General features: G+C 34.0%; 1 protein-coding gene across 10 annotated transcripts in view; it reads left to right on the forward strand.

The window, feature by feature from the left end:
* Positions 1-13,247, forward strand: part of LCOR (ligand dependent nuclear receptor corepressor) — a 147,246-nt gene that overhangs the window by 57,295 nt on the left and 76,704 nt on the right. For 8 of the 10 annotated variants that reach the window (XM_063101802.1, XM_063101804.1, XM_063101808.1 and 5 more), the window contains 2 exons: positions 8,244-8,309; positions 8,663-8,742. The exons of 1 other annotated variant lie outside the window; for it this stretch is intronic. In XM_063101802.1, coding sequence (XP_062957872.1) covers positions 8,244-8,309; positions 8,663-8,742 — 146 coding nt within the window. Of the gene's footprint in view, positions 1-8,243; positions 8,310-8,662; positions 8,743-13,247 lie in introns of those variants that run through there. One more of the 10 variants, XM_063101807.1, reaches the window with a different exon arrangement.

Consider the following 13,247-nt stretch of genomic DNA (forward strand, 5'->3'; position numbering starts at 1 on the left):
AAAATACTATAAGTCGAAATTGCATGTAATACACTTAACCTCTGTTGAACATTATAGTTGACTCAAGCCTACCTTAAACGTGCTCAGAACACTTACGTTAGCTTACTGTTGGGCAAAATCACCTAACTCAAAGCCTGTTTTATAACAAAGTGTTGAATATCTCATGTAATTTACTAGATAGTGTACTGAAAGTCCAAAACAGAATGTATGGGTACTCAAAGTACAATTTCTACTGAATGTGTATCTTTTTCGCACCATCGTAAAATTGAAAAATTCTTAGTCAAACCATCGTTAAGTTAGGGACCAGCTGTATGTGAAATTATTTTGGTAATGCTCCAGCTACTCATTGTTTTCTTTTCCCTTCTTAATGTACTAATACCAGTAAGTTTCAGGACTTTATTTTTCTCAACTTGCTTCTGTCTTTGCTGTGATTACAGCTTTGAACAAAAAATGTTTGCTGTTCTCTGTTCATGGGCAAGCAAAAAGAGCCCTTAATTATATTCTGGTTTTAGTCCATAGATACAGGGAAGCTTAGTTGAGCTGGAGCAAAAAGCCATCCTTCTTTAGTCAGATATCAATTATCCTTCTGTTTTATTTACTTTATTTCTATTTCTTCAAGCGTTCAGCATGCCAGACACACAAAATGGAGTCCTCATAAAATCTCCAACCACTCAGGTAAATATAAGGATATAGGAATTAGGGAGAATGTGTTTGCATTCATCCAACAAACATTTATTGAGCACTTGAAGATTGAAGTTTAAGGAATAGACTGATGTTGAAAGATGAATAAGCTCTACTTCTTTGATCAAAATCTAGTGGATTGAATGCAAACAAAAAGTAAAGGGTAACCTAAGTTTGCTTGGGGCTGTGGAGTGAGATAAGGGATGTGTTGGAATTAACTAGATTAAGGGTTGCAGGAAGAACATTGTAGGCAGAGGACATGCTGTGCTCAAAAAGTATGGAAGCATTGACATGTACATAGTAATTGATAAATCAGTATGGCAAGAGCATAGTATATGTAGACAGAAAATGGTGGTAGGGGAGACTGAAAAATTTATTTGGGATCAGACCCCTCATTATCTTGCCTGTCATCCAGGAATTTGAAGTCTTCAGTATTGTCAGTTGAAAGCCATCAGATGTTTTTAAAACCTAGAAAGAATGAAGTTTAGCAGCATTGTGAAGGATGGATTCTGGTAGAGATGATGGTGTAAGGGAATGTTGAAATAGTGAGATGAATTAAAAGTTAAGAGATGTTATTGACAGGTAGTGTGATAAAGTGAAAAGAGCCTGGGCTTCAGAATCATACACCTAGTTTTAAATCTAGGCTGTGCCTCTTTGTAGTTGGGAACAAATTAGCTACTTTGATTTTCAGTTTTCTTAATCTGTCCTGGTTAGTAATAATACTTGTTTTACAATATTCCTCTGATGATTTTGTTATACAGTGCTTGCCTGATAGTAAAGGCTCAGTTAATGATAACCACTATTATTACCAACGTGAATGACATTTATTGTTACTGTTAAGGTACGAAATGGTGAAAGCCTGAATTTAGGGATGGTAAGAAAGAGGATAGATTTGGAGGGATCTTTCTGAAGTAGGATGAATAGGACTCTGACTGGAAGACTTGGTGACTTAGAGAAAAAATGTAATTAATGACTGACAGATTTCTAACCTGAGTGACATGAGGGGAAAGGGTTAGTGATACCATTTTCCTGGTAGGGAATACAGGAGGAATCGAAGGTAGAGATGAGGGGAAAAGAGTAGAATGATTTTGTTTTAGACTTTTTGAGGTATTTGGGATATCTTAACTTATAATAGGAAGTGGACAGTTAGAACTATGGTCTTGGGCAAGAGATTGGAGAGTTATCACTGCCTGCATAATAGTAGAAATGTGTGTTCATTTGGACCTGACCTGCTGACTAGAATTGTAAGTATCTTAAGGGCAGGGCATATATTTTAATCATATGCCCACATGGCTGAGCTCTGTATAAATACTTGATTGGTTCTTTATTAAATGTGAGGTTTTAAAAATAATATCCTTTATATGGTAGCTTTGTGTATAGAAAAGTTAATGCATAGGTATTTTGATTTTTAATTTAATGCATTTTATAAGTGTTCTTCTAATACAGTATGCAAACTTAGTAAGATTTCAATCTAAAATCACAAGTCTAAATCAGCTGTTCAATTATACATTTTAAATTAGAATTACAAGGCTGGTTCTAATAGGCCAGATTTTCTTAAAACATTGTAAATATTCACCAAATATGCACAGAGTATGTATTTTGTTAGGGGGTTTAATATAATTTACATAACTTACAATTCATCCATTTTAAGTGTACAGTTCACTAATTTTTATTACATTTATAGAGTTGTACAACTATCATCACCACAATCTAATTTTAGAATATGTGATGTCCATTTGTAGTCATTCCCATTTTCACTCCCAGTACTAGGAAACCACTCTTCTACCTTTTTCTCTATAGATTTACCTTTTCCATACATTTCATATAAATAGACTTTCATAATATGTGGTCTCTTATTTCTGTCCACTATCACTTAGCACAATGTTTTTGAGGTTCATTCATCCATATTATAATTTTATTCCATTATGTGGATATACCACATTTTGTTTATCATAGATTACTTCTTAATACAAAATAATTAAAGACCTAGTTCTCTGAAATCATCCCTATTTAATTCGTTTTTTTAAAAAAGGAAAACCTGAAAATAAATGAACAAATTTTTTATCATAAGTTAGAAAAAGCACAACAGAATAAATCCAAAGAAAAGAGATAATTAGATAGTGAAAGAAAGAAAGAAAATGAAAATTAGAGTGAAAATTTATGAAAGAAGATTTTAAAAGTCAAAAGTGGGTTTTTGGAAGAAAAAAACTAAAAAAACACGATAAAATTGATCAAGAAATAAAAAATATGAATAAAATATTATGAAAATGTTGACTGACTACAGATAAAGAAGAGATTTAAAAGAGTAATTTATAGCAGGCTACCATTATTTTTTTATATAAGGAATGTTTTTCCTTTTCAGGGGATCTTTGTTCTGAATCATTTTTTATTTAGCTGAGCTACTTTGAATAACCCTTACCTTCATAGCAAATGGCCGTCCTAGTTTCCAGATCAGAGCATATCTAGAAATGTCTTTTTTTTACCAATATCTGTGAATAATAAATTGGCTTCAAAAGTGTGTTTTCCCCTCAGAATTTTGTAAACACAGCTCCCTAGGCTTTTAGCATTTACATTTATTGTTTTGTTGTTGTTAATTTAAATTTTAAAAATTTCTTCCCCTTTTCTTCTGGAAATCCTGTTTTACAGATACTGAATGTCCTGTACACACCTCCCTATCTCTAATCTTTTTTTCTTATGATTTCTGTGTCTTTAACTCTTCACTATACATTATAATAGGGCATTTCTTATGCTGGTTTTCTAAATCACTACTTTGTTACATGTTTTTATACTTAATTACCTCTGTTTGATTATTTTGGCAGTTTTTTCTTTTCTCCCCTTCCCCAGACATTTGTTCTCTATTTTATACAGAGCAACTTGCTCGCGCGCACTCTCTCTCTCTCTCTCTCTCTCTCTCCCCGCCTCTCCCTCTCTCCCTGAATAGAAATACTATTTATAATTTTTCTTAAAGTCGTAATATTTTTTTCTTCATTAATTCTGTTTCAGTTTCAGCCATTGGTTGTGATTAAGTTGTTATTTTTTTCAGTATATATGGTCAGGTTTTGTCATCAGTTCTCGTGCTGGGTAATTCTGAGAGTAAGTGAGCCAGCAGTTAGTCCATCTGAGTACATGGGCCAGGAACAGATTCTTAGGGGGAGAAGAAAAACTGTTAGTGAATGTGTAGTTATCCAGCAGTGGGATGAATTGCCAAGAGTAGTGAGGAGAAAATCCTGGTTGAACATTGTTCTGATTACCTGTAGAAATTCATCCAGTGTTCTTTGGTTGAATGATACACTGAGCTAGCTGGAGCATCAGTTAAGAGATTAATTGCCTTGTACTACCTTGGGTAGAATATAAAAGATTATGCTTTCAAATTACTTTACATTTTGTGGCTCACTTGTTTTGAAGTTCAGTGTGGTGGTGGCAAGTCACACACCCTGAGTTTTAAGCAAAGAACTCAAGATACTGTCAGTCCCCTTTTTGTTTATTAGGATATTAGTTGATGATTGTTACCAGCAAGCACCTTTGAACTGAAACTTTATAAAATAATAATACTTTATTGAAGATTGATCTCTCTTACACTGAGCACCAAGCTTGATGCAAGCTTGAGTAGGATCCAGAGGACCTTGATGTAAAAATTGCTAATTTTATGGTATGCTCCTACTTTTCCTTTAGCACTTCTCTCAAACTGCTAATCTCTATACTGGTTATTTCAGAAGATAGTTTCCCAAGACCCATGAACCATTTTTTCATTCTATCCATAATACATTTCTTTATTTCAAAAGTACAGGCTGTATTGCTGACCTTTTTTGTCTCTATATTTGATATGTTCCTATCCTATTACTTTTTATAGCCTGTTTTTCCCTTTTTGGTTGGAAATAGAGAGTAGAGACCATGATTTAGGTTAAAGGGGAAAATTGGTGGGAAATTATCTAATATCTTTTGTTTTGGAGAGCCATGTGATTAAATCAGAAGCTAAAACCCAGGTTATGTAAAGCCCTAGCCTAAGAGAAATATTGTAGGAAATTGGAAGACTTTCCTAGCCTTCCTAGAACATTAATAAGTCTCCTTGAGGAGACAAGACATGAATAAAAAGAAAAATAAAAACACAGGGTTTATGACAAATTTTATTTTACAAAATAGTTGCACAGGCAGCGCTTTGCATGTGGCAGAAAGCAGAAAATACATTAAGCAATTGACTTTATTTAAAAGGGGACAGTGATTTGGGAATACCAAGGATGAGAAAACTGGAAACCAAAGCTCCATGAGGGCAGGAAGCATGTCTGTTCGCTGCCTATTCAGTGCCTGCCACTGTCCCCAGTAAGTGGTAGGCTCTCAGTTAATTTATGTTGAATAAACAAATATGTATTTGCCGAACAAATTGAAGAGCACCTTGAAAGAGATACTTTATTTGGGCAGAGGTGAGATGGAAAGGCCTGAGAAAATACTAGGAAGTAAAAATGATTGCTGAACACAGTAGAAGACCAACTTGACCAGGACTGTAGGAATAAGCAGGAAAGTTCTCGGAAATAAGCCTGCTAAAGATAGACTGGAGTCAAATTATTAGCAGCTTTGATTGCTGGATTTAGGAATTTGGGGTTTGTTCTTTAAGCAGTGTGAACTTCAAAGAGGTAGTGACGTTGTCATAGCAGGTTTTAGGAATAGTCTGTACACACTGGGTAGGTTGCAGTGAGGAAGAGTCTGGGGACCGGCTTTGAGACTTGTGATGCTGGATAGGAATTCTTTGGAAAGTAGTCAAGTCCAATAAAATAATTCTTCTTTATATATGATATATTGTGTAAAGATACTTTTTAAGCCCTAGTGATTGAACATAATGACATGACTGTGTTTTTCAGTGGGTAGTTTCCTGAGGCGTTTTGTTATTGATCTTCATGGCTTTTCGGTGAGATCATGGTATAAGTTTTGTAGATATTTGTTCTTCCCTTATTTGCCTTTTGTTAATGTCAAACATAGCACATGAAACATCCCTGTTGCTATGCAACTGCTAAATTCAATATTTAGTATTAATAAAACTGAATGGCATTAACATTCACTGAACAGAAGGTAGCAAAATACAGCTTTACAGTATCCAGTCAGTAATATTTGTAAGGTTTAATGTTGCAGGTATGAGCAAAAGAGGAGTGACTTATTTACAGTTACTATTTTGAGCAAAATTAGTTGTGGTTAAATCTTTGAGTTCATGACCAGATTTTTTTTGTTTACTTCCTTTGGTCTTTCTTTTTCACTGCTTTTTGATCTGTGATTCGGTTTTTGTTAGGGTCTGTGTGTTAATTGATGAAGTACTTGCTCAATTTTCTTATTTCAGATTTTGTTCTTTATAATTAAAAATTTTTATCTCCCAAAGCTTTTATTTGTTTTTTTAGTTATTATTTCTTGATATATATACATTTTGCCTTTTCAAGAATTTATGCTTAGCATGCAAGTTTTTAATTTGTTATAATTTTATATAAACTGAGGTGAAAGAATATTAGATTTGCTCTTCAGGATGAGAGAAACATATAATTTCCTTTAGCTATTTACAGTGTGTCTTTGATGCTTTCAAGACACTGACATACTTTAATATTTGTGAGATCATAATTCTTTTTTAGGTGCTTAAAGGTTGGAGATAGGCTGCAGGAGTTTAAAGAAGAAAAAAAAAGGTTAGCTAGTTCTGAGAATATCTGGTCTCCAGGGCCAAAATAGACAGTATCTAGCAATTCCTTCTCATTCTCTTACCACTATCTCCTGCCCCTGCAACCTCAGCCCAACTCTTTCTTCTCCGTAGTGTGGGGAAGAGAGGAGGCATAGTAATTTAGTAGAAAAATGTTTTAATTTTAGTAAGTAAATAATAAATAAGCATAGATACCTCCCATTTGAATGAGTGAATAGTTTGATTTTGCTAATGTCCTTGGGATAATTTTGATGGGAAGAAGTAAGAAGAGTTGAAAAACAATTGAATTGTTCCCTAATAATAAATGAAAAGTTCAGACTCTATAAAATAAAGTGTGGAAAAATCAACTCTCTAATTACTGTGTAGATAACACAAACTCTAGAGATTACTCTGTTGAAAATGATGGCTTAATATTAGGGACGAAGAAATCCCTTACATCACAATGTTTTTCTCTCAGTCAGATAAACAAAATACTGTTTCTAGGGACCATCTTTTCTACCCTCTTACTTTTCGAATCCTGTATTGTAATTTTATTTGTGGTAAAGAAATGCTGATGTTACATGTGTGGGCCTCATGTATCCAATAGGCTATAGTATTTTAAGTTAGTCGTTCCCTACCTTTTGAGCATGAGAGTACTTTTTAACAATTAAAAAATTTACAGGCTTCAGGTGATAGATTATGTGAAAAATACATAGTGCCCCAAACTGCTAGGAATTCAGTAACACTTTTTGTGTTTTCTTAATTACAATAGCATTTCTAGGCTGGCTGATTATCTTAGTTGGTTAGAGTGTAGCCTTGTAACAACAAGGTCAAGGGTTCGGTTCCCTGTACCAGCCAGCTACCAATAAAAATAATAAAAATAAATAAATAAATTTTTTTAAATAGCATTTCTATGCATTTGAAAAATAGTATGTATACTGAATATGCAAGACATATTAATTCTTTCTAAAGATCATGCTTAGAGTGCATATCGATTCACAGACCCCTTGTAATAACTATTTGAGCTCCTAGGTCCGTGACACAGCTTGGGATCCACTGCTCTAATCCATTATTCCCGGTATGTTATATAAATATACAGTCTGATTCCCTTCCTCTTTTTCCTCCTTACGATGGCAAAGATGTTTTTTGTTTTTCAATAAGTATTTTAGGTAATAAGTCAGAAAAACTGTTCTTGGTTTTTCATTTTCTGTTTCATTGACACTGGTAGCTGATATAATAGTTAAAACATCTGTGTACAAGTGTATTTGAAATTTTTTCTCTCTCTCTCTCTCTTTTTTTTTTTGGTATGTATAATCATTGAGTTTTGTCTTTTAAAGGCATTAGCAAGTAGTTATTATGGCAATGTGAAATAATTACAGAGGTCTTTTTTCTTTTAAATATCATGTTGTGGGGGTGGGTATGTGTGATGTGGAAGTTGCTCTTGGTGAGGATTTTCCTTCAAGAAACTCTTAACCTTAAAAATCTATGATCTCAACTGGTATTCAAAAAAATGCTATTTACGTTATTCTAGAAAGTTGTGGATATTTTGAAGCAGTTTGACTCTTACATTGGGAAAGGTATCTTTTAAAATGGAGTTTGAAAGTTTACGTAAAGAGGTATGTGGGATTTTGTAAAACAGTTAAGAGAACCCATTAATTTCCATTCTTTCATTGGTTATTTCTAGTGTCTGTTTTGTTCTTAAATGTGCTCTGAATTTGTGTTGAATGTTAATCATTGACAGAAATGCAAATACTTCTTTTAGTTTTGTCATTGACATTCTTTCTTCAGCATCCCTTCAATAGTAATCCGAGATCCTTGAAAACTGGAAGAAAACACCATCATTTTTTCATGCAAGAGATTAATATTACTATAGTGAATATTATTGTGATAATAGATTTTTTTTTTATCCTTTCAGGGTTTGAAAGTATTCTTGAAGGGCTGTTTGGACCTGCATTATTAAAAGATCTCAGTTTATTTAAAGGTATTCAAAATATTTTTGGTATTTCAAATTCTTCCTGGTGACACATATGATCTATTGGTGATTTAAGCTTCTGTCTACTTTTTATTCACCATTTCATGTGGGTTAAAGCTATATGCACATAAGCATCTTTTTGTGTTTAGTTGATATTGTTAGTATGTTTATGAATAACATATTTAACTAGTGAGCAGTTAATAATTAACTTAAGGAGTTTGAGTTAATAATTTTAAGGCAAATATGGAACCTGTCTACTGCTTAGTGAGGTTTTTGTTAAATAATATTTTTGAGATTGGTCCTCATTTATTTTTTGAAAAAATTTTCTTTTATGACTATTAATTTATCTCTTATTTTTGCAGACTGTGAACCTGAAAGTATTTCTGATTGGACTTTTGATGAAAATTGTTTATTCTGTTGCTTGAGAAGAGATAAAGTAAAGGTAACCAAAAGTCTTGTGAAACTTTAGTCTGGTATATTAAAGTTTTCATTTTTAAAAATTTTATTACTTTGTTAGAGGATCAGTAGGAAAAGGAAGATGTGATTCCATATTTATTTATTAAAAGGTTTGATAGTAACTTGGTTTTGCAACTTAAACTATTTCCAGTCTGTTGATTAGCCTATTGAGAAATCTGTATCCCAGCATTCATTGCTTTATTTATATAGTTCACTAGCCAGAATAATTAACTAGGTCCCAAACTGTTGTATTTCTTTTAAATATGAAGTGCATGGTAATACAAGTAATGGGAGTCATTTGTAGTACACAGTAACATAGATCTGGATCAAGCAGTTACTGATTTGTGTAGATTTATGATGTACTGAGGTTTATACTTTAATATTACGATGTTTATAATATCTGGGCATGAATGCTGTTTATATTCAGTTGTAGAAATTGGCTGAACCTTTGGGTTTCTGTTGTTTTACTGTTCTGTGTTAAGCATAAATAGAATTTTGGTTTCGAAACATTTCAGTTGTTGGAAACATTTATAAATAATGGTTTACTATCTTATGTCACTTCTCTTTCTTGTTTTAGAGCCTTGAATACATTCTGATTCCTTATTCTCTGCTCTACACTCTAACTTCAAATCATTGAACAGGCTCTATCAGTTCTTACCTCATAATTTGTTTTATTCTTTTCCATTTTCACAGTCATCACTGTAGTTCAGACCATTAGCATTATTTCTGTACTACTGAAATAATATGATTGGTCCCTTTCAGTTTTCTTCAGTCTGTTAAGTATTGCTACAAGGTTAAACTTCTCCCCACCCACACCTTCAACCCTCAAATAGTATGGAAATGTTACCTTATACTCAGTTTTCAATGACTTTCTTATTGTCTTCTTGAATCATTAACACTCAGTGCCTCAGTAGCATCCTCGATTTAGTCCACTTCTCTTTCCAGTGATGCCCCACTAGATGAAATTTCCTTTCAGCTAGACTGCTCTGATCATTTGTAGTAAACATGTTTTTACTAGTCTTTCGATCACACCATTGCAAACTTGTTCTATAGCTTGAAATTCCTTGCTTTTACTCTTAATTTAAGCCTGTCCTGCCCACCCCTATGAATGGTACGTACGCCTCTGCTCCTCTTGCTGTTTCACCTTTGCACATTTAAATGTTGTAATAAACATTATCTATACCAATTATTTGTCAGTTAATATTCTGCCTTATTTTTGTTCATCCTTTACTATGTTTGAGTCTTATGTTCCTGACTACATAGTCAACCTCTGAAGACTGGACCGTGCTGTATTCTTCTTTGTACACTTGTTATCACTGCTGGCATGTTGCTTTAAAATCTGAAAGCCACCATGTAGCCAATTTAAGACCTCCTTAATGTTCTTCTTTTATGGCATCTTTTTCGTGTTTTCTATATGAAAAAGTTGTTGCTGTGACTATGCAGGATGTTCTGTTTTCATTGAATTGATCAAGAAGGTGTTTTGAAATTTCAAGTTTGAAAAAGAGTGACCAGAAAATACAGCAACATTGTTTTGAGTTAAACTACCAATGAACTTGAAGTTCATATTTTAAACTGTGTGCACGCGTGCGTGCATGTGTGTTAGCATGTTGTAGATATTTATTGAACAAGTTATTTAATAGGAATTTTGGCAGAATAGAAGCAGCAGCAGTTTTTTTTTTGTTTTGTTTTGCAGATTAGAATTGGGAGGAAAGCCGTTCTATGCTTGGTGATTGAGAACAGTATATTCTTAAAATAAAAATGAGAGCTTTCCATTGCTTTGGATGGGTAAAATATTTTATGAATACTTTTAAAAGAAAATACAGAAATAGGAAGTCATGAAACAATGTAGCATTTAAAACAGCTATTTTACTGTTTGTAGTTTAACAGGGTTTACTTGGTTTTCTAATTAGAAAGTATGTTTTCATTTGGCAACTCAGCTTGTTCCAGGAAAGCTATTTTTCTCCATTTTACATTATACTAACTGTCTTTGGCATTTAGTATTTTCAGAGACACCTGTAAATTTTCAAGTATATATCTTTAATTGTGTTAGATTTAAAGTAGTTATAATGGAATTCTTTGCAGGTGCTTCGGGCATCTTGTCCGAAAAGAACTAGAATCTGAAAATTAAATATATGAGGGGCTTTCAAAAAGTTCATGGAAAGTGTGTATTATGAATATGAAAAAACTGCATGGATTACAAAATCTTTTTGCACCAAAGTAAACTTGTAGAAACTTGTTATAACATATCCGAACAGGATCTAGTTTGAGGCACTAAGAAGGATAAGACATCACTTTGAAAAGAGCCCCTAGCAGAGCAACATGAAATCTGCTAAAATTGAAGCAAGAACAAACATCAAATTTATGGTGAAGCTTGGGTGGAAGAATGGTATAATCACTGATGATTTACGAAAAGTTTATGGGGACAGTGCCCCAGAGAAATCAGCAGTTTACAAATGGATAACTAGTTTTGAGAAGGATCGAGACGATGTTGAAGATGAAGCTCGCAGCAACAGACCATCCACATCAGTTTTTGAGGAAAAAGTTAATCTTGTTTATGCCCTTATTGAAGAGGACAGCAGAAACAATAGCCAACACCAGAGACATCTCAGTTGGTTCAGCTTACACAATTTTGACTGAAAAATTACAGTTGAACATACTTTTTACTCAACGGGTGCCAAAACTGTTGCACCCAGATCAGCTACAGACAAGAGCTTTCAGTGGAAATTTTAAACAAGCAGGGTGAAGATCCGGAAGCATTTCTTTGAAGAATTGTAACGGGATGAAACGTGTCTTTACCAGTACGAGCCTCAAGACCGAACACAATCAAAGCCATGCCTAACGAGAGATGGAAGTGGTCCAGTCAAAGCAAAAGCAACACCGGTCAAGAGCAAAGATAATGGCAATAGTTTTTTGGGATGCTCAAGGCATTTTGCTTGTTGACTTTCTGGAGGGCCAAAGAATGATAACATCTGCTCATTATGAGAATGTTTTCAGAAAGCTTGCTAGAGCTTTAGCAGAAAAATGCCCAGGAAAACCTCACCAGAGTTATTCTCCACCACAACAATGCTCCTGCTCATTCCTCTCATCGAACAAGGGCAATTTTGTGTAAGTTTTGATGGGAAATCATTAGGCATCCGCCTTACAGTTCTGATTTGGCTCCTTTTGACTTCTTTTTGTTTCCTAATCTTAAACAATCTTTAAAGGGCATCCCCCACCCCTTTTTCCCCCAGTTAGTAATGTAAAAAAGACTGCATTGACATGGTTATATCCCCAGGACACTCAGTTCTTTAGGGATGGACTAAATGGCTGTTTTCATCACTTACAAACTTTCTTGAACTTGTTGAAGCTTATGTTGAAAAATAAAGTTTACATTTTTTATTTTTACCTTCTAATTCCATTTGTTCATGAACTTTTTGAAGTCCCCTCGTATTCACTAGGTTCAAGCTTGCTCTTTAAGGCTGGCTTAAGATTTCAAGAAAGAAGGAGATATCTGAATAGTATGGTGTATTAGTTTTTTTCTATTGCTTATAACCTGGAATACCTGGAATTATGAATACCTGAAACTGGGTAATTTATAAGAAATAGAATTTATTTCTTACAGTCTTGGAGGCTGGGAAGTCTGACGTCCAGGGAAGACACCTGGTGAAGGCCTTTTTCTGGTAGTGACTGTACAGCAATCCAGGGGTAATTACATGGCAAGAATGGCAGGAGCAGAGAGAGAGCTAACTTACTTGCTCTCCTTTTAAACCCATCAGAACCACACCCATGAAACCATCAGCTTACTACTCCTTGAAAGGATCAGTGCATTCACTAAAATATGGTCCTCACAATTTAATTACCTCTTTAAAGCCCCACCTTTCAATTACCATAATAGGATTTTGCACCCTCTGAACACTGTCATAGTGGGGATTAAGTTTCAGTGAGTTTTGGGGAGACATCCAATCCACAACATGTGGTAATAGCAAATAGGTGGCAACATAGAGCATTTTGTGTTGGAATCTTGAATTTAAGGTTGGCATGGTGAGATAATGGTAGTGTTTGGAAAAGCAGTTAGAAATACAGATGATCCTTGAATTTCAGTGGGGTTACATCCCAATAAACTTATTGTAAACTGAAAATATCTTAAGTAAAGAATGTATTTAATACACCTAACCTACCAAACATCATAGTTTAGCTTAGTCTGCTTTAAACATGCTGAGAACACTTAACATTAGCCTACAGTTGGGCAAAATCATCTAACACAAAGCCTATGTTATAATAAAGTGTTAAATATCTTATGTAATTTATTGAATATCGTACTGAAAGTGAAAAACAGAATGGTTGTATTAGGTGCCTGAAGTACAGAACCTACTGATGCATATTGCTTTTACGCCATCATAAAGCCGAAAAATCTTAAGTTGAATCATCACAAGTCAGGGACCGTCTGTATTGGTTTGATATTTAGGAAAGAGGTGGAAGTTACACATATTTTTTAAGTAATTGAATTTTCAG

This window comes from Cynocephalus volans, chromosome 7, assembly GCF_027409185.1.
Source record: "Cynocephalus volans isolate mCynVol1 chromosome 7, mCynVol1.pri, whole genome shotgun sequence".
NCBI classification, from domain to species: domain Eukaryota; kingdom Metazoa; phylum Chordata; class Mammalia; order Dermoptera; family Cynocephalidae; genus Cynocephalus; species Cynocephalus volans.